The sequence below is a fragment of the Sphaerodactylus townsendi genome, linkage group LG16 (genome assembly GCF_021028975.2).
Source record: "Sphaerodactylus townsendi isolate TG3544 linkage group LG16, MPM_Stown_v2.3, whole genome shotgun sequence".
Taxonomy (NCBI): domain Eukaryota; kingdom Metazoa; phylum Chordata; class Lepidosauria; order Squamata; family Sphaerodactylidae; genus Sphaerodactylus; species Sphaerodactylus townsendi.
In genome coordinates, this window is record NC_059440.1 from 30,080,868 (window position 1) to 30,099,994 (window position 19,127).

Below are 19,127 nucleotides of genomic sequence, written 5' to 3' on the forward strand. Positions count from 1 at the left end.
TGAGGCTTGGGGTATTATGTACCTAAACACATGCCCCAAGGAAGATCAGTAAGAAGAGAAGAAGAAGAAGAGTTTGGATTTATATTCCCCCCTTTCTCTCCTGCAGGAGACTCAAAGGGGCTGACAATCTCCTTTCCCTTCCCCCCTCACAACAAACACCCTGTGACGTGGGTGGGGCTGAGAGAGCTCCGAGAAGCTGTGACTAGCCCCAGGTCACCCAGCTGGCCTGTGTGGGAGTGCACAGGCCAATCTGAATTCCCCAGATAAACCTCCACAGCTCAGGCGGCAGAGCTGGGAATCAAACCCGGTTCCTCCAGATTAGATACACGAGCTCTTAACCTCCTACGCCAGGGGTTAGTTTTATATCTGGGGGAATAACTTGACATGTGATATTGAACATACAATAGGATTTATTCTTGTAATTAAATCATTCATCTGAAAAAGACATGCAAAAATGTCCTGTGTGAGCTGCCTAGAGATGTGGGTATGAGGTGGGGTATGGATTTTTTTAAATAAATAAAAATAAAATAAGCCCCAGAAAAATTAGTCCAGTGGGGAATGATAAAATTTTTCCAAAACAACAAGTTTTTAAAAACCAAAAACAGGACACTTGTTTCCTTCAGATCTTGAACAGCATTGTTACAGCACAATTAAATATATTGTAAACATTTCCTAGTATTCTGCATTCCGAAAGTAAAGTATCCAAATGTCTTTGATGTTTGAAATGTTTCTTTTGCTTTTCAGTCTCCTTGCTTGGTCCGTTTTATTCATAATAGCAAAATCTCACCAGCAGTGGCAGGAGAGAGGGGCATGGGTGTGTTCTAACTTGTGCAGCGTGTTTATGTCTGCTCAGGACTACAAAACCCCTCTGATGGAGATGGAGCCCAAAGTCCTCAGTGCCCGCAAATGCCAGGTGGTGTTCTTCCGGGTCAAAGAGATCCTCCAGTGCCACTCCATGTTCCAGATCGCCTTGTCTTCACGTGTCGTGGAATGGGACTCTACAGAGAAGATCGGGGACCTCTTTGTGGCCTCAGTGAGTTCTCACAAGACAGTTGGTGGAAGAAGGGGTGGAGGGGCGTGGAATGAAACTGTCCGAAGAGATAGAAAAAGTGCAGAGAAGGGCAACGAGGATGATTGAGGGACTGGAGCACCTTCCTTATGAGGAGAGGCTGCAGCGTTTGGGACTCTTTAGTTTGGAGAGGAGACGTCTGAGGGGGGATATGATTGAAGTCTATAAAATTATGCATGGGGTAGAAAATGTTGAAAGAGAAGTTTTTCTCTCTTTCTCACAATACTAGAACCAGGGGGCATCCATTGAAAATGCTGGGGGGAAGAATTAGGACTAATAAAAGGAAACACTTCTTCACACAACGTGTGGTTGGTGTTTGGAATATGCTGCCACAGGAGGTGGTGATGGCCACTAACCTGGATAGCTTTAAAAAGGGCTTGGACAGATTTATGGAGGAGAAGTCGATCTATGGCTACCAATCTTGATCCTCCTTGATCTCAGATTGCAAATGCCTTAGCAGACCAGGTGCTCGGGAGCAGCAGCAGCAGCAGAAGGCCCTTGCTTTCACCTCCTGCAGGTGAGCTCCCAAAGGCACCTGGTGGGCCACTGCGAGTAGCGGAGTGCTGGACTAGATGGACTCTGGTCTGATCCAGCAGGCTAGTTCTTATGTTCTTATGTTCTTATGTCCCTTCTCTTTCGCCCAGGAAAACTACAGTTCAAGCATCCAGATTTATTGGAAGCTCAGCCAAAGTACTTTGATCAAAAGTCAGGAAGGAGTAGATTTTAATGGACTTGAAGCAGTAAAAAGGGCCTAGTCCAGCAGTGCAGAAGTACCTACTAGTTGCTCCTGGGTTACAACGTAAGCCAAGTGTGGGGACTAATTCTTTCCTCCTTTGTCTTCCCTCGCCGGGTGTCCATTTTCCTGTATGCCTTTGCCCAGTTTTCCAAATCGATGGTACTGGATGTGTACAGTGAGTACGTCAACAACTTCACTGGCGCCATGTCATTGATCAAGAAAGCCTGCCTCACCAAGCCTGCCTTCCTGGAATTCCTCAAGGTTGGGCGTGAGAGATGGCTTGTGGTGGTGGGTGGCCAGAGGGTGGGGGTGGGGGTGGGCGCTTGGATGCTGGAAGAGTTGCTGTTTCTGGGAACGCTGAAATACAGATTGTTGTTAGGGTGTCGAGCCAGCTAAAATAATCGTAGCCTGATTTTAATTGGTTGAGTAATTGATTAAGGTTGCTTAAAAGAAAAACTAGCCAGCGTACTTCCGCAGAATTCAGACATATCCATGGGAGCCCCACCAGATTTCAGCCCCAAGAGAGCAGAGGGGATGCTTCCTAGGGGGAGGTCTTGCCTGCCACCTTTCCCACCCACCAGTTAGCTCTTCAGAATCAGTTTGACTTAATCCTCTTTGAAAGGTTTAAATGGAGCGATCAAACCCAACTGCTAACTACCCCGTGGCCGCCATCGCTTCTGGAGTCTGCCTTTTCCACCTGTCCCTGTGAGGACCTGAGAGTTGCTTCCATACTCTTGTGGGCACGGACGTGGGGTGGAGGCGCTGTCTTAAGAGGCCACAGGAGGCTCCAGCTTGCCCGTGGGTGCTGAGGGTAGCCCTGGGAAACCGACTGGTGCTCACCCTCCTTCCCTCCCACCCCCGTTAGGCGCACAATGGGAGGCGTTCAAGGCTCGCTGCAAACGCTGGGCTTTAACGGGCACATAATGTGGCGCTTATGTGCCACTTCTAGATGTCAGTCAGTCAGGGTGGTCTGAATGCAGAGGTGGGCCCAAGTCACGCAGGGATGAGGCTGAGCGCTCCCAGCGGTCTGGAGGCCCCGTTCTGACGGCGGCTGTATCACTTCTTGGCAGAAGCGGCAGATGGCCAGTCTGGACCGGGTCACTCTGTACGGGCTGATGGTGAAGCCCATCCAAAGATTCCCCCAGTTCATTCTTCTGCTGCAGGTACCTTCTGCTCCTTCTGCTCTTCCTTGCAGAGTCGGGGTTGGGGTGTGGGGGGGGGCAGGAGAAGGGCCAAAATGGGAGGGGTCGATTGGCACAAGTGAAGAGGAGCTCTGGAGCGTCATGGGCAGAGTGCTGGCATGAGTCCTGCGCGTTGACTCCAGCATCCTTCTATCTAGCACGGCTGGCAGTGAGGTGTGTGTGTGTGTGCGTGCGTGCGTGCGTGGTGTCTCCCCTTAATGCTCCCCCCTCCCCTGGTTCTGACCTTGTAGGATATGCTGAAGAACACCCCAAAAGGTCACCCGGACAGGCTGTCGCTCCAGCTGGCGCTCACTGAACTGGAGACCCTGGCAGAGAAACTGAACGAGCAGAAGCGACTGGCCGACCAGGTGGCTGAGATTCAGCAGCTGACCAAGAGCGTTAGTGACCGCAGCAGCCTCAACAAGGTACGTGAACGGGGGTTGGGGAGCGTGGGGGGCACGTTGGTTTCCTTTGGTGCCTGCTGAGTCCCCCCCGGCCAGCAGGATGCTTGACTTCCCAGGCCTCCCCTCTTCCCTTGCTGGCCGTGTTCAGAACGAGCATCCTTCAGATCCAATAAGGGTGGTCCTTGGAGCCTTTCTCTTCTGTGTAGCAGCTTTATTATTGCTTAATTTTGTTTACTATCACGGCTGCTAGTTCTTCTTCTGGTGTATCCATTGCCAGTTCTTTAGCTGGTTGTGGGCCATTTATTACAATTCGAGCCTCACCCAGAGGCCTAGGAAGCTGTAATGTATCAGCGTAGTATTTGTGCAGACTTTTTGGGTCCTTGTCTATCTGCCCCTCTCTTCTTTCCCTCCCTCCCTGCCTTCTCCATCTGCCTCACTGTTCTCTTCCAGTTTCCCTCCCTCTCTTTCTGTCTCCCTCCTCTTCCTCTCTTCCTCTGCTTTCTCCACCTGTCTCTTCCCCACTCTGCCCTCTTTTGAAGAACCGCTCTGTCAGTGGGGACGGTCGTTGTGTTGTGCCCCATCTCAGCCCAAGAGACCACGCAGCTTGATGGCTGCAGCAAATTGATCATCAGTGGAAGATCAGTTGTCGAGGCCACTTCTGACTTCCGAGGGAGGTCCGGTTCTTCAGCGGACCCTTCGGTCCCCTCCACCAGATTGCCGCTCTGCCCTGTGTTTTTTCCCCTCCGCTCATTCGTTGCCGAATTGCTGTCCTCCCTGCAGCTGCTGAGTTCCGGCCAGCGCCAGCTGTTGCTTTGCGAGACTCTGACAGAGACCGTTTACGGTGACCGGGGTCAACTCATCAAATCAAAGGAGCGCAAGGTGTTCCTGCTGAACGACATGCTGGTGTGCGCCAATATCAATTTCAAGTGCGTGTCTAGCATCTTTGTGCCGTGGGTTGGAGGCGGGGGAGCATAAAGAGGTCAGGCTCCAGCGTGGCTTTGGAGCACAGTGGAAATGAGAAACGCCAAACGACGTCCACGCGCCTCAGGGGCCAGGCCCAGCCCCCGTGTGCTTCTGCAGGAGACAGAAAACTCCAATTCCGCACTTGGCAATACAGTCCCACCCACCCCACCCCAGGAATCACAATTGCACCTTGTCTTCAGGTGTCAGAAGTCTTTTACAAGTCTGGAGTATTCAAGTGTGAGGCAAAGGTGGGAAATTTCCGCACCAGGCACAGATGTCAGGTTGGTTCACGCTCATTGCAATCAGGGGAGAAGGAGGCAGGTGTCTCCTACACCCCCACCCGCCCCCCACCTTAATTGGGGAGCTGTTGGACTTGTGGCTTGAACCCTTGCCCAAATATGTGCACAGTAGTGAGTGCTGGTGAGGAAGGTCTGTGCTAATCTCACAACTGCTCAAAGTGTGGTGTGTGCTGTTTGTTTCTTGATTTATTTGTAAGTCAAGGAGGGCCCACAGCACGTTCCTCTGCAGCAGTGGGAGCTACCTCTTCCCGGCAACACACTAGCTGTGCCCTGGTTGTCTAAACGTGATCCGGGGCCATGGGCAAGTTTTCCCATAGACTCAAGGGGTTTGTAGAAGAGGTGCTTTTTATAGCCTGCATTTCTTTACCCAAAAGAGTCCTGAAAAAGCTTACAAACACTCCCACCCCCAAACAGGCACCTTGTGAGGCAGGTGGGGCTTAGAGAGTTCCGAGAGAACTATGACTAGCCCGAGGTCATCCATCAGGCTGCCTGTGGGGCAGTGGGGGATCCAGTCTGGTTCTCCAGGTCAGAGTCTGCTGCTCGTGTGGAGGAGTGTGAGAGCAAACCCACTTCTCCAGACTATTCTTAACTGGTGCACCACGCTGACTCTCTATGTCCGTGGTGGCAAACCTTTGGCACTCCAGATGTTATGGACTACAATTGGCCAATTGGCCATGCTGGCAGGGGCTGATGGGAATTGTAGTCCATAACATCTGGAGTGCCAAAGGTTTGCCACCACTGCTCTATGTAATGAAAGCATGCCTTCACACCACTCATGAGACGCTCTGCTCTATGCAGACAGACCAGCCACAGCTCAGAACAGTTTCAAAAAGGGGTCAAACAAACATCACGGAGGAGGAAAAGGCCATCAGTGGTTCCGAGCCCTGGTTCCTGAATGGACCTTCTGCGCTCAGAGGCAGTGATCCTCTGGGGACCCACTCGTCAGGGGGCGGGGAGGCTTGGGCTTGAGGGCCTGGGGACATCTGGTTGGCCCTTGTGGGAAGCAAGCTCTGATCTGATCCTGCAGGCATTTCTGTACATTCATTCATTCATTCATTCATTCATTCATTCATTCATTCATTCATTCATTCATTTAATTCTTTAGATTTTTATACCGCCCTATCCCCATGGGGCTCCGGGCGGTGTACAACATACAATCACAGTACAATTATAAAATTGCTAAAACCTTTAAAAACAGCGATAGGGACAATAGAAAGACTAAGTATAATGAGTATAATGAGTATAATAAGTGGCGTCCAACAACCCCATTTTAAAAATCCTCTCCCAAGAGGGAGGGACGGCGAGTCCCAGTAGATGACAGAGGGCCCAGGTGTAAGGAGCCAAAGAAAGGGGGGGGGGCACCATCAGCAGCTGGTCCCTCCAAAGGCCCGGTGGAACAACTCCCTCTTACAGGCCCTGCGGAACTCACCGAGATCCCGCAGGGCCCGGACAGCTGGAGGGAGAGCGTTCCACCAGGCTGGGGCCAGAGCCGTAAAGGCCCTGGCCCGCGTGGAGGCCAGCCACATCATTGAACCGTGCCATAACATTTTTCTTAACATTGAACCATGTCATAACATTCCTATGAACCGTGTCATAACATTTTTCTTCCGCAGGCCAGTGAACAACAGGTAAGCCCGGTGTGTGGCGTGGCCTCTGCCCCTGCTGCAGTCCGCAATGCGGAGGAATAATATGCGGGTGGTGGGTTGCCGAGTGCATGCGGTTGCTTCAGCATGCCCAGTTTGGGGGTGGGCTCTCTCTCTAGCGGGGGTGCAAAGCTTTCAGTGACTTGTGACTCTGTAACAACCACGGTATGCTGGTGGCATGGCTTTTCACCCTTCTTCCTTGTTGTGGCATATAGAGTTGTATTCCAAACTACTGGTTTTCAAATATTCAGTCTCTGGCCAGCCATTTCCACGTTGCGTTGCCTGCCCTGTTTCTCCCTGCCATAGAACAGCAGTGCGCGGCAGAGGATTTGGTGAACTGAAGGCTGTGACATGTGAACTAATCTCTGTCAAATCTGGAAATAAAAACATAAACGTGGAAGATTTCTTATGCTTCGCTTCCATATCTGAAATAAGACCAGAAAATACAATGCTTCCAAATCCAGGAAAAACTTCTGAAGTCTCCCTACTCGAAATTAAGTTTGAAAACCATGAGTCTGAACGGTTTCCAGCGTTGTGGCGAAGGGGAAAGACTTTAATGGAACGTTCTATGAAAGAGCATCTGAAAAAGAGCTTTAAATTCAATTTAAAGTGAATTATTCTGTGGCTTTGGATGGAATTACCCTCTCAGCCTGACCTGATTTGCAGGGTGATTACTGTCAGGACAAATAAAGGAATTGTGTAATATATAACCCCACAAGGAGAGAGGACAAGGGAAGGATACAGGTAGTAAAGACACTCGAAGACATAAACTTTTGTCTCCGTGTTATTTTCAGGCAGTTATAAAGGCTTGGCACCAGTCAGCTCACCAGGAAGGTCAAAGGAATTTACCCAGTTCCAGAAGTGTAATATTCTTACAAAATCTTTTTTACAGTTTTTCAGCAGAGATTAACAAAAGGCTCCCCTTCGACTTGCCAGCAGCCGGTGTCCCTCATGTTGCAAATGCCTTAGCAGACCAGGTTGCAAATGCCTTAGCAGACCAGGTGCTCGGGAGCAGCAGCAGCAGAAGGCCATTGCGTTCACATCCTACATGTGAGCTCCCAAAGGCACCTGGTGGGCCACTGCGAGTAGCAGAGAGCTGGACTAGATGGACTTTGGTCTGATCCAGCTGGCTTGTTCTTATGTTCTTATGTTCTTATATTGCCTCATTTCATGTAGATTTCCCATTTTGGCAATACTGACCTGTACTTTTCCCCCCCATCTCTCAGGACCAGAGGGATAAGCCCCACCCCCAATGTCCAGCCCATCTACCTTGGGTTGTACCCATAAATTTGCTGCAATGCTTTTCCTTTTCTGAAAAAAAAGCCAGTTTATAAAGATATTGGATGAGTTCCTTGATGGATTCACATATTGATCACATTTATATCCTGCCTTTTCTCCAAGGAACCCAGCCCGGCAGACATGAGATCATCTCAGTTTTTCCTGCAGTCAGGGCGAGGGAGGGGCTGCCCAAGGTCGCCCCACTGAACTTCGTAGCTGAGTCGGGATTTAAATGCAGAACTCCAAGCCCCACGCTCCCAGGTGTGAGGAGGGCCAGCCACCTCTCGGCAAAGGAGTGTTCCCTCCTGTCACACATTCAATTTCCTGCCCACCCCAATGAACCAGGGCTCCCAGTGGAAACTAAAAAAAGAATATGAACTGGTTTTGCAGGGACAGAAGCTGGCTCACCCAGGCCTTGAATAATCAGTGAAGTAAAGCTGACAGGTACAAGATGGTTTCTTTTTAAAACTGAACAAGAGTTTATTTAGAGAAAAAAACCCCACACAGCTTGAGATAAATATTAGCATTTCTTCTAAACTAGCCCTCAGACCAGTGTTTCCCAACCTTTTCAAGGTCAGGGTACTCATTCTTCATATCTCACGGTACCCCTGCCGCCACCCTCCACCTTCCCCTCCCATTGCCCCTGCTTGCCACACCCCCCACCTTCCCCTCCCAGGGTAAAAGGAAGCACTGGGGGTGGTGGCGGCTGCTGACTTTGTGGCTGGCCCTGCCCCATGGGCCAGCTCCATGTCCTTGCTGGCGCCGGTGGGAGACACCACAAAAATGAGGGGGGGGGGCAGTAGTGTTGCCGCGGTACCCCTGGGACATGCTCACGGAACCCTGGTTGAGAATGGCTGCCTCAGACCCTGACTCCTAACTTCTCCCTGCCAGCCCCAGCAGCCTAGAACAGCTCCTCTGGTTGGATTCAGAGCACTGCGTTGACCAGAGTCTTTGGGGCATCTTCCTTCGCTCTACTTGTTACAAATCCTGCTGGATTTGAGTCTTAGTAATACCCTAGAGACCAACAAGATATTTGGGGTTATCAGCTTTCGAGCATCAAAGCTCTCTTGTCAGATACCTGTTGACTTTGGATTGTAGTTTCACAGCAGATCTCGTGTGTGGGTGTTTTTCTTCCTTCCCCTCCAAAGGAACAAACCAAACATGCAAGGAATTATTTATGTTTCTCCTCTCTCCCCAGTGTTTAATGCAGTCCAACTCTGGCACTTCGGATGTTCATGGACTACAATTCCCATCAGCCCCTACTGGCATGGCCAAGGGGCTGATGGGAGTTGTAGTCCATTAACATCTGAACCGCCAGAGTTGGGACACTCCTGGTTTAATGTTTTGGCTCCTCTGCCCCAGGTTTATTTATTTATTTATTTATTTATTTCTTAAATTTATATACCGCCCGATCCCCGAAGGGCTCCGTTGATGAGCAGTGGGTGTAGAGGGGGGTTAGGACTGAGGTATGGATCTCCCTTCAGTGACCTGAGGTCAGCAGATCCCTCTCGGCTTCATAGGGCTGTTTGGAGGACAAAATGGGGAGAGAACCGTGTGCAGTGGTCTGAGCTCCAGGGCACAGATGTGCTAGATAAAGAGACGGCTCGTTGGCGTGGCCCTGTCAGCCGTTTTGCCACTCTGCCTCTGAGTGGATGTTCCCTTAAAGTCCTCGTTCCCTTGTGGTGTCCTGCAGAGAGAATAAAACACTATTTTGAAGCATTATTATTGAGGGGGTGGGGTAGATTTTGTAGTGTGATTCTATTGCTGTGGAATGTTGTTGTCTTGGTGCGCTTGGGGATGATACCTGCCCTCCTGCCTTTCCCCCCTCAAAGAGGCCTGTCTGTTTTGCCCTTGCAGAGGCCAATTGGAAATCAGCAGCCTCGTCCCGCTGGGCCCCAAATACATCGTGAAGTGGAATTCGGCCCTTCCGCAGGTCCAGGTGGTGGAAGTCGGCCAGGAGAGCTGCAGCCACGAGAAGGACAGCGTGGTCGTCCAGAACGTGGGCTCCAAGAAGCACATGCCGACCAGCCAGTCTTCTCACAGTGAGGGCCTTTATGCTCCTCCTGCCTCCAAACACCCAGTCGATGTGACGTAGGAGGTCCCCAGATGTGGTGGCCGGTGGGGCCAGTGTGACCACCACGTTCATGTGCTGGACCACCTCTTTCTGTGTTGTTCGCAGAGGCTGGCTGGGACCCCAGAGTAATCATAGCTGTGCAATAGCCTAAGTGCCTTGTCCACATTTCGGCACTGCCAGCGTGGCGCAACAAACAGACTGACTGGGGTGCTGTGTGGTTTCCTGGCTGTATAGCTGTGTTCTAGCAGCATTCTCTCCTGACGTTTCGCCTGCATCTGTGGCTGGCATCTTCAGAGGATCTGTGGCTGGCATCTTCAGAGGATCCTCAGATGCCAGCCACAGAAGCAGGCGAAACGTCAGGAGAGAATGCTGCTAGAACACGGCCAGACAGCCCGGAAACCACACAGCACCCCAGTGATTCCGGCTGTGAAAGCCTTCGACAATACATTAAACAGACTGACTGTCAGGTCTAGGGGAAGGACGCATTCCAGCAGCCAGGTTTTCGGGCTGAAGGGCTACTCAGCATGTTAGGATCTTGTGCAGAGCCGAAAACTAGTGGGAATTGGGTCCTCGGTAAGAAGCGGGGCCAGAGGCCAAGACTGAGCCAAACCAGGGGAAGGTCCCTGACAGACCAAGTGTGGCAGGAGCTGAGATGGGCCAGGCCTTGATTCCAGAGGAGGTTCAGTGGGACTGGGTGTTGAGCTTGGAGACTGACAGAGCTTGATGGACCGACTTGGGAGGGGGGCTGCGAGGGAGGAAAGGAGGCAGAGGCACAGGTGCGCATCGTGATTAGTGCAGAGTAGTCACCATTAAGGAACGTGTTCGCTGTCTCGTCCCAGGATCAGACTCTGCAACTCTAAAACGTGCCCCCATCTTCCTCCCTCCCTCAGACAAAGTCTACCTGGGGCCACCTCGCCTCTTCCAGGAGCTCCAAGATCTACAAAAGGATTTGGCCGTCGTCCAGCAGATCACGCTGCTTATCAGCACCCTCCATGGCACGTACCAGGTGAGTCCGGCTCCCAGCGGGACAGCCAGGGCTCAAAAGACCCTGGTAAGCATATATGGGGCCCCTCCGCACTTCCTCCCCAATGCTGTTTCATCAGGCAAACTCACTGGCACCCTCACAGCTCCACAATCAAGCAACTCACTTCTCCAGAGGAGCAGCAGTGGTGTAGGAGGTTAAGAGCTCGTGTATCTAATCTGGAGGAACCGGGTTTGATTCCCAGCTCTGCCGCCTGAGCTGTGGAGGCTTATCTGGGGAATTCAGATTAGCCTGTGCACTCCCACACATGCCAGCTGGGTGACCTTGGGCGAGTCACAGCTTCTGGGAGCTCTCTCAGCCCCACCTACCTCACAGGGTGTTTGGTGTGAGTGGGGAAGGGCAAGGAGATTGTCAGCCCCTTTGAGTCTCCCACAGGAGAGAAAGGGGGGATATAAATCCAAACTCCTCCTCCTCCTCCTCCTCCTCCTCTTCTTCTTCTTCTTCTTCTTCTTCTTCTTCTTCTTCTTCTTCTTCTTCTTCTTCTTCTTCTTCTTCTTCTTCTTCTTCTTCTTCTTCTTCTTCTTCTTCTTCTTCCAGAGCCATTTATTACATGGGGGTAGTGCAGAAGCCCCCCAGCCCCGCTTGGTCCTGTGGGAAACTGGGATCCCACAGACTTTAAAACTGATCTTCCCCACAGCTGTTGGGAAGCAAGTGTGGTCCGGGAATCTGGACCTGACTTATTAGAAACTGTATTATGTCATTTTTGCCTTGAGTGGGGCATCAACCAAAGTTATGGGAAATTAACGTCTGGGATTGGTAGTTGGGATATTCAAGTGTCTTCATTTCTGCTGGTTCCTTTCTGTTGCTGTCCCTGGCAAAGGCATTTGGGTGACTTTCTTCTCTTCACCTCTTTCCTGGCTGTCTTCCCTTTCTGTAGTGTGATCTGTTTGACTTTGCTGAGTTGGATGCTTATCAGTATAATCTCTGCAGCTTTCTCCCGGCTTCCCTCTTCCCTCTTATCTCCTTGAACTACTTGAATTATTCAAAGTGGGTTTTTTTTAAAAAAAATCTAAATGTAAGAAATGAGGCCTTTACCGTGTTTTTGTCTCAGTTGTTGGGAAATGAGTGTTCGTCTCTGTGTGGTGGTTACATTTCAACAGACAGATTGATCTTGCTTTGAAAATGGGTCTGGTTTAACTCTGGCCTCCTCCCTTCTAGAATCTGAACATGACCGTGGCGCAGGACTGGTGCTTAGCACTGCAGCGGCTCATGAGGGTGAAGGAGGAAGAGATCCATTCTGCCAACAAGTGCCGCCTCCGTCTCCTGCTCCCTGGGAAGCCAGACAAGTGAGTCTGGGGTTTGAGTCTGGTTGCTTTGTGATGTGGAGAACAGCTTGCCGTGTGGCACATTCAAAACGAGCCCATGCCGGGGTGGAGTTTCCAGAGAGAAGAGCTGTAGGGCCGCCAGGGTCATCTTCCAAGGCTGCTGTTTGGATGTCTCCCTCCCAGAGCAGTCGAGTGCTTAGCTGGTTTCTTAAAGTTGCTCCTGCGTCTCTGTGTGAGAGGCGGCCACTTCACAAGAGAAGAGAGGTTTACTTGAGTTGTCAGCCAGTCAGAAATCATTAACTGTGTCTGCCTTTTTGTCTGATCAGTAAGTTTTACACACTGGAATTGGAAAAAATTAACAAGCAGATGAATTTGTTAGGATTCTAAAAGAGGCGATTTACAGGTTCATAAAGAGATTTATCCAGGTGGGCTTACCACTAGTTATCACAAGGGAAAGCCCACGTTTATCATTTTGTGAATAAGCAGTGTGTCCTCATATGCACCAGATCCAAAAGGGTTTCCAAAGATAAGCAAGTCCAAATTCCATCAGTATTTAAAACACATATGCAGATTTAAAAGAAGAAGAAGAGGAGGAGGAGTTTGGATTTATATCCCCCCTTTCTCTCCTGCAGGAGACTCAAAGGGGCTTACAATCTCCTTGCCCTTCCCCACTCACAACAAGCACCCTGTGAGGTAGGTGGGGCTGAGAGAGCTCCGAGAAGCTGTGACTAGCCCAAGGTCACCCAGCCGGCGTGTGTGGGAGTGTACAGGCTAATCTGAATTCCCCAGAGAAGCCTCCACAGCTCAGGTGGCAAAGCTGGGAATCAAACCCGGTTCCTCCAGATTAGATACATGAGCTCTTAACCTCCTATGCCAAGATGTGCTTGATTTCAGCTGAACTTTTTCGGTCGCATTGTTAGAAGGAAAACTGTTGCTAATCTTCCTGAGTAAAGTGTTGTCATCTTTAATTTCTGCTTTCAGTTTTTTAAAAAAATCAGTTTTGGCCCAGTGCTGTACGATCCACGAGGGGTCGGGGGCTTCAAGAATCCTTGGCTGCTTCTCAGCCACATCAAAGGGATTTTTGAGTAGATGGTGAGGGGGCAGAGAGTGTGTGTGTGTGTGGGGGGGGGAGGCTGCTGGAGCCCCAGCTGTTCAGCTGCAACAGTTAATTGGGGAAAGCACCCAGCTCTGAATACTCTTGCCTCTTTGGCTATGGGTACTGATAGTGGGAAGCCAGTGACTTTGTCCCCATCCCCCCCCCCCCCCCAGCATCTTTTACCGTCCCTGATTGTTCCCTTCTGCAGGTCTGGTCGCCCCATCAGCGTCATGGTGGTCTTCATCACTCCCAACCCCCTCAGCAAGATATCCTGGGTGAACCGCCTACACTTGGCCAAGATTGCCCTTCGTGAGTGACCTCCCTTCAAGTGCCGTCTAGATCAGGACAAGCCTGCCCCGGCCGGGGGGGGGGGAGGGGGGCGCACACCTGGCAGAAGTCTTTTCCCCCTTCTGTGCCTACAGAAGAGTTGTCCAGCCTCTGTGGCTGCTGCTACGCTAGCAGAAGAGCTGTCTGGGATCCACCCCTGTGGGCCCTCCTCTTCTATTGGGGCCCAACCACGCCAGCGTCTGGGTTTCCCAGAGCGTTCTTTGTAGGCTGGATATTTGTGGGGGAAAGGGAGCAGGAGCAGCTATTTCTGTCTTGAATTTCACTGGATGCCGTTTCCCTCCCCGCGTGACTCCCACCGTCCGCTTTGGCCTCTGCCCCTTCCAGTGTCTTTGACGGGGCTCGAGCCTCCTTCCGTTCTGCGCAGCTCCCCAGCCAGCTCCCCTCCCGCGTTCCGTCAGCTGCTCTCAGTTTGTGTTTTTAATTTTTCTGTAATTAAAGAGTGGAGCTGCCACTCCCAGAGGCACCTGGTGAAGGAGAGGAATCAATTACTCCGGCAGCCACTGCCCAAATCTCCCGTGAGCGGCGGGAGCGGGCTCGGATGTTGCAGGGAGGAAATAGGCAGAGGCACTTGCAAAGCCGGCTGGGCCCCTCTCCCTTCCTTGCAACGTTTGTAGTTGCAGAATCTCCAGGAATGGGTTTTCCTTTGAGCCAAGCCTTCCTCAGTCACCTGCCTGTGGGGTGCTGTGGGGCACCCTGTCCTACGCAGAAGGGTTCTGCTTTCAGAATTCTTCCCTGGCACGGAGATCTAGCATAGCAGGGACTGAGAACCTGGGTTGAGCTTTGTCTTGAATGGGAAGGGGTAGGTGGCCACGGCTGAGGTTTGGTCCAGCCTTTTCCAAGCACCAGCCAAGTGTGTTCCCCCCCCCCCCCCCACCTTCCTGCCACACTCCACCGGAAGAAGACATTGGAGGCTGTCGAATGGACTGAGATGGATGAGGGAAACAGAAGGCCCCAGTTCTGGCTGGAGGGAGGCTGGATATATGGAGGAGGACAGAGAACTTGGTTGCTGCTCTCATAGTCTGTCCAAAAGGTGCCCACGCCAAGAAATGGAGTTGCTGACCGAAGACCTTTAATGAAACGAGGAGCGGATCTATCCCAGGCAGGAGGCAGCAGTTGCCGGGCAGAGCTGGCCGCTACTTTCAGCCCCAGCAAGAGAAAGCAGACAAATTGTACTATATTTAGCATTTCTGCCCCCCTTTTTGGGTTCAGAGCTCTTCAGAATGTTGCTGTTATGCTTGTAACAGTCCTGTGAGGTAGGCCGACATTTTTGGCTGCATGTAGACTTGCAGGGACTCTCTGTGCCCCCACCTGCAGAGGTGAGGCAGGGGGTGAGCAGGAACAGGAACAATCTTGGTAGCCTTGATCCTCCTTTGAGACCAATCTTGATCCAACCAATTTTGATCCTCCCTGATCTGAGATTGCTTAGCAGACCTTAGCAGACCAGGTGCTCAGGAGCAGCAGCAGCAGCAGAAGGCCATTGCTTTCACCTCCTGCATGTGAGCTCCCAAAGGCACCTGGTGGGCCACTGCGAGTAGCAGAGTGCTGGACTAGATGTACTCTGGTCTGATCCAGCTGGCTCTTCCTTATGTTCTTTTCGGGTGGTGGCACTTTGAAATGGGGACTTAGCAAACTCTTGGCCAAAACGCTTCTCCTTTCCCCCCAGAAGTCAGCAACGGCACTCCAGCTGTGTTATGGCGTGATTGAGGCCTCTTGGACGGGGATCATTTTAGGCCCCTGATGTTTTTTATGGCTTGACATGTACATATCCATAATCATCTGGTGGTCTGTGATTTGAATTATATTGATTTTACGAAGTGAGTTGCTTCAAGCAGGTCTCTGGCCAGGAGGCATATAGATATTATAAGTAAATGGTAAGATGGGCCAGCAGTATTAGCCCCATGTACCCTAACAAATGCCCCATAAAGTACCCCAGTGGTGGTGGTTGAGAGTTCTGGTGGAGTGTGGCCTGCTTGTGTCAGCCAGCGTACATTGGGGCCACAAGCAAGACTTAATCCAGGCCCCGCTCTGGCCCTCAGAGCCTGCCCTGCTCCAGCAGAAGCAGAGGTGGGAGCAGAGGGTGCTGACCCAAAGCTCCAGGGGGCCAGCTGTGATCTGACAGGGCTCCCTTCCTGGGGCCGTGGCCAGAGGCAGTCCGGCCACGCTTGGATCTGCCGTCATGGAGAAGAGAAGGGATTTGCCCGTGTTTCTTCCATTTGTTTCCTATCAATGGCTTCCAGGTAGAATACTTAAAATCACACTCGAGTCAACTAAAAGCCATCAAACAGTCAAATACGATTTCTTCCTTTGTTGTTTTCGTTAAGGTGCTGGATAGAGACACACAGGTGAGGAAAGCCGTCTCCTTGTTGTGCGCTGCCAAAAGAGCAGATGGGAAGGGGTCAGTGGCTGGGGTCCCTCCAGGATAAATCTCCCCTTCCCCAAAACTGGAGGCTAGTTTACGCAGATCTTTGTGTATCCAGCCCAGGGCTTTCTGCTCCGGCTAGCAGAGGCTTTCAGCCTGGCTGCCTTGAGACTTTTAAAACTCAGCTGGAGATGCTGGCGGCCCCCCCCCCCCCCCCCCGCCGCTAGCGTTCCCATGGGCACTTGCAGTTCAGGCTGACCGAGGTCTTCCCTGCCCCAGAGTGGCTTCCCGTGGAGGTCTGTGCGGGAGTTCATTGGTAAGAAACCTCCCCACTCCTCACTAGGGCTGTTTTAACGAAGTGATGAAAAGCCCTCCGCAACTGCTTAAATGGAGCACGTCCCCTCTGGAAGTTTGTTTGAGAATGTAAAAGAACAAGAACGTCCCCACTTCCAGCCCCAAAACGGATAACCCCACAATGTCATTGTTCTGAGCGTCTCCAGCCCTTTAATCTCTTCATTAACCGAAGGAGAAGAAAGGCGCAGCCGACGGTCCCGGGCAGCCCCAGCCTCCCTTTATGTGCCTGGCGCTCTCTGCCTGCTCGCCTGCTTCCAGCTCCCACAAGACCCTTCTGTTCTTTCTTATCTCTGTTTGCTATTTAACTTCAGCTGCCACTGCGGCAAGAGGGCCTTTTTTAAAAAACCTCCTTTTAATGGAGGAGAGGGGAGGGGAAACGTTCATTTGAAATCTTATTTGGATCTCCGACTTCCCCCAGGCAGCGATGATTTGATTCTCTTGTCTTTTTTAACAGTTTGCTGGCCTATTTTAATCCAAAGTGCTTGAGGGGAAATACTGCAACCACCACTTAAAAATAAAGTATGTGCAAAACTCTCAAAGTATGTGCAAAACTCCCCCCCCGCCCCCGCTTAGCACTCCTCAATTCTTCCTGTGTAGCTGGCGATGGTGGAGCTTGTGGCTGGCTGCGGGGTGTGTGCGTGCGTGCGTTGCTGGGGGAAGCAAAGTGCCGGAGGCGGAGGGCCCGAACTTCTTGCATCTTCATAAGATCCGTTGGTGCCCCAGCAGAAAGCGCTCCTCTTGAAAATAGCGTCCTGAAAAGCAGAAGCCGTGTATGCTTGGAGTTTAAAGTAATCCCAAGCCTAGAAATGTATTGTCGAAAGCTTTTGTGGCTGGAATCAACTGGCTGTTGTGTGTTTTCTGGGCTGCGTGGCTGTAACCACAGCCACGCAGCCCGGAAAACCCACAACAGCCGAAAGGCTTGTCCTGAAGTAAAGTCTTTTCTTCTGGGCCCCTGCGTTCCTTCCCCGTGCTCTGCCCGTCGGCCACAAGCGCTGGCTCTTCACTTCCTCTCGCTTCCTCCTTTTGCTTTAGGGGAAGAAAACCAGCCCGGCTGGCTGTGTCCCGAGGAGGACAAGAAGAGCAAAGCCCCCTTCTGGTGCCCCATCTTGGTCTGCCGCCTGCCTGCTTTCTCCTCCAAGGCTCTTGACCTGCAGGTGAGGGAGCACAGGTGATGCAGAGGGCCCTGCGCTGGGAGAGGTCGCGTGCTGGCGGAGCTGTGGGGACCAAGGGAGCCAGGTGGGCACAGAGGGGCCGTGGCTCCGTGGAGGAGAAGCCCCGCCTGACACGCAGGAGGTCCCGGGTCTCCGGTGGGAAGGGGCAGGTCAGTGCGGGATGTGAAAGGCCTTTCTGGGCCTGAGACCTGGGAGAGCGGCTGCCAGGCTGAGCAGGCAAGACTGGCCATGGTGGAGGAAGGGCTTGACTCAGTCAGAGGGAGCTTTGTGTGTGTCCCCGTGGGGGCTGGACGTGCGCCAGGTGTTGCCTATTCATGTGAGTGAATCCTCTGAGACTTCAGCCTGTGTCAGATTGGTTTTCCTTGAAGCCTGGTGGCCGAAGCAGAGAGGAACCACTGACCCTCCCTCTCTATCATAATCACCCCTCCAGCGAGCCGGTGTGGCTCTTTCTGGGCCACAATTAGTCGGGTGTGCTGAGTGGTTTGCGCACTGTCGATAGTGGGGGGGGGGGGGGGAAACAAGGCAGCTGGGAGGACAGACTCGCCACTTAGCGGTCCTTGTTTGTCCTCCAACTGCAGAAATCAATGCCGCTACAAAACACTGGCTGTGACCGGGGGTTGGCTTCTGTGACAGTTTTCACAGCTGGAGCCGTAATTGTGGGGCTCATTCTCCTAGCAGCCCAGTTATGGCAGCCCCCCCTTCCCACCCCCACGGGTACGGCGAGATCTCTTCTCAGTTTCTTGTTTCTGTTGTTGCTGCAGTTAAGACTGTCTGTTCCCAGCGACTCGCTATTTTTTATGCTGGGTCACAACATTGGAAGCTGGGAGTGTGTCTGAGCATGTCCAGAGTGCCTTTCCAGTGAATCATGGCAGTCATCTAGGAACAGAAGGGAGACTTCCAAAGACAATTAAGGGACCCCCACTTAGCTCTGAAAGGAGATGTCTGTATTGGAAGCAGTGAAGTGGGGTGGGGAACGCTCTGGCCCACCCTGTCCTTATCTCACTGTCCTCTTTTTGTCTGACAGCGTTTTCTTCCATCCCGGTCCCTTTATGGAAATAATTTGGGTTGTAAAAAAAACCTGTGAGGGTGCTGGAGCTCAGGAGGCCAGAGCAGAGTCTGGAAGGAGAAAAGGGCTTCCTCGGCCCTGTGTTAGTCCTGGGCCAAAAGGACCTAAACTGCTCTGCCTTGGAGCGGGGGAGGGCGGGGCGTGGAAAGCAGTTGCGCTCTCTAGCCCCCTCCTCCCAGGACTGGAGACCTTCTTAGAGCCCAGGAACCGGGCTGGGAAGAACGGGCTGGGAGGAAGGAGAGAGATCAGGCACTCCGCAGGTCAACACACATCTCTTAACTGTTCTGTTTCATCTAGGAGCAGCAGTGGCGTAGTGGCTAAGAGCAGTGGCTAAGAGCAGGTGCATTCTGATCTGGAGGAACTGGGTTTGATTCCCAGCTCTGCCACTTGAGCTGTGGAGGCTTATCTGGGGAACCAGATTAGCTTGTGCACTCACACACATGCCAGCTGGGTGACCTTGGGCTAGTCACAGCTTTTCGGAGCTCTCTCAGCCCCACCTACCTCACAGGGTGTTTGTTGTGAGGGGGGAAGGGCCAGGAGATTGTCAGCCCCTTTGAGTCTCCTGCAGGAGAGAAAGGGGGGATATAAATCCAAACTCTTCTTCTTCTTCTTCCTCTGGGTGCGGTATTTTTTCCACATTGACTTTCGTGCCGGACTTTGGCAGATGGCAAAACACCTTGTGAGGAAACGCGGTCTAGATGGTGGACTCGAATGTTTCTATTTTATTTTTTCAATTTATTTAGATTCATTCCCCACCCTTTAGCACGGTCTCAGGGCA

The 19,127-nt window shown here is 51.9% G+C and overlaps 1 protein-coding gene across 9 annotated transcripts in view; it reads left to right on the forward strand.

Moving 5' to 3' along the window:
- Positions 1-19,127, forward strand: part of ARHGEF10L (Rho guanine nucleotide exchange factor 10 like) — a 77,671-nt gene that overhangs the window by 35,978 nt on the left and 22,566 nt on the right. For 6 of the 9 annotated variants that reach the window (XM_048518830.1, XM_048518829.1, XM_048518832.1 and 3 more), the window contains 11 exons: positions 854-1,033; positions 1,950-2,066; positions 2,876-2,968; positions 3,238-3,411; positions 4,171-4,316; positions 6,266-6,280; positions 9,431-9,615; positions 10,538-10,653; positions 11,848-11,975; positions 13,259-13,359; positions 17,144-17,265. In XM_048518830.1, coding sequence (XP_048374787.1) covers positions 854-1,033; positions 1,950-2,066; positions 2,876-2,968; positions 3,238-3,411; positions 4,171-4,316; positions 6,266-6,280; positions 9,431-9,615; positions 10,538-10,653; positions 11,848-11,975; positions 13,259-13,359; positions 17,144-17,265 — 1,377 coding nt within the window. The remainder of the gene's footprint in view (positions 1-853; positions 1,034-1,949; positions 2,067-2,875; positions 2,969-3,237; positions 3,412-4,170; positions 4,317-6,265; positions 6,281-9,430; positions 9,616-10,537; positions 10,654-11,847; positions 11,976-13,258; positions 13,360-17,143; positions 17,266-19,127) is intronic. The other 3 variants (XM_048518831.1, XM_048518833.1, XM_048518836.1) reach the window with 1 other exon arrangement.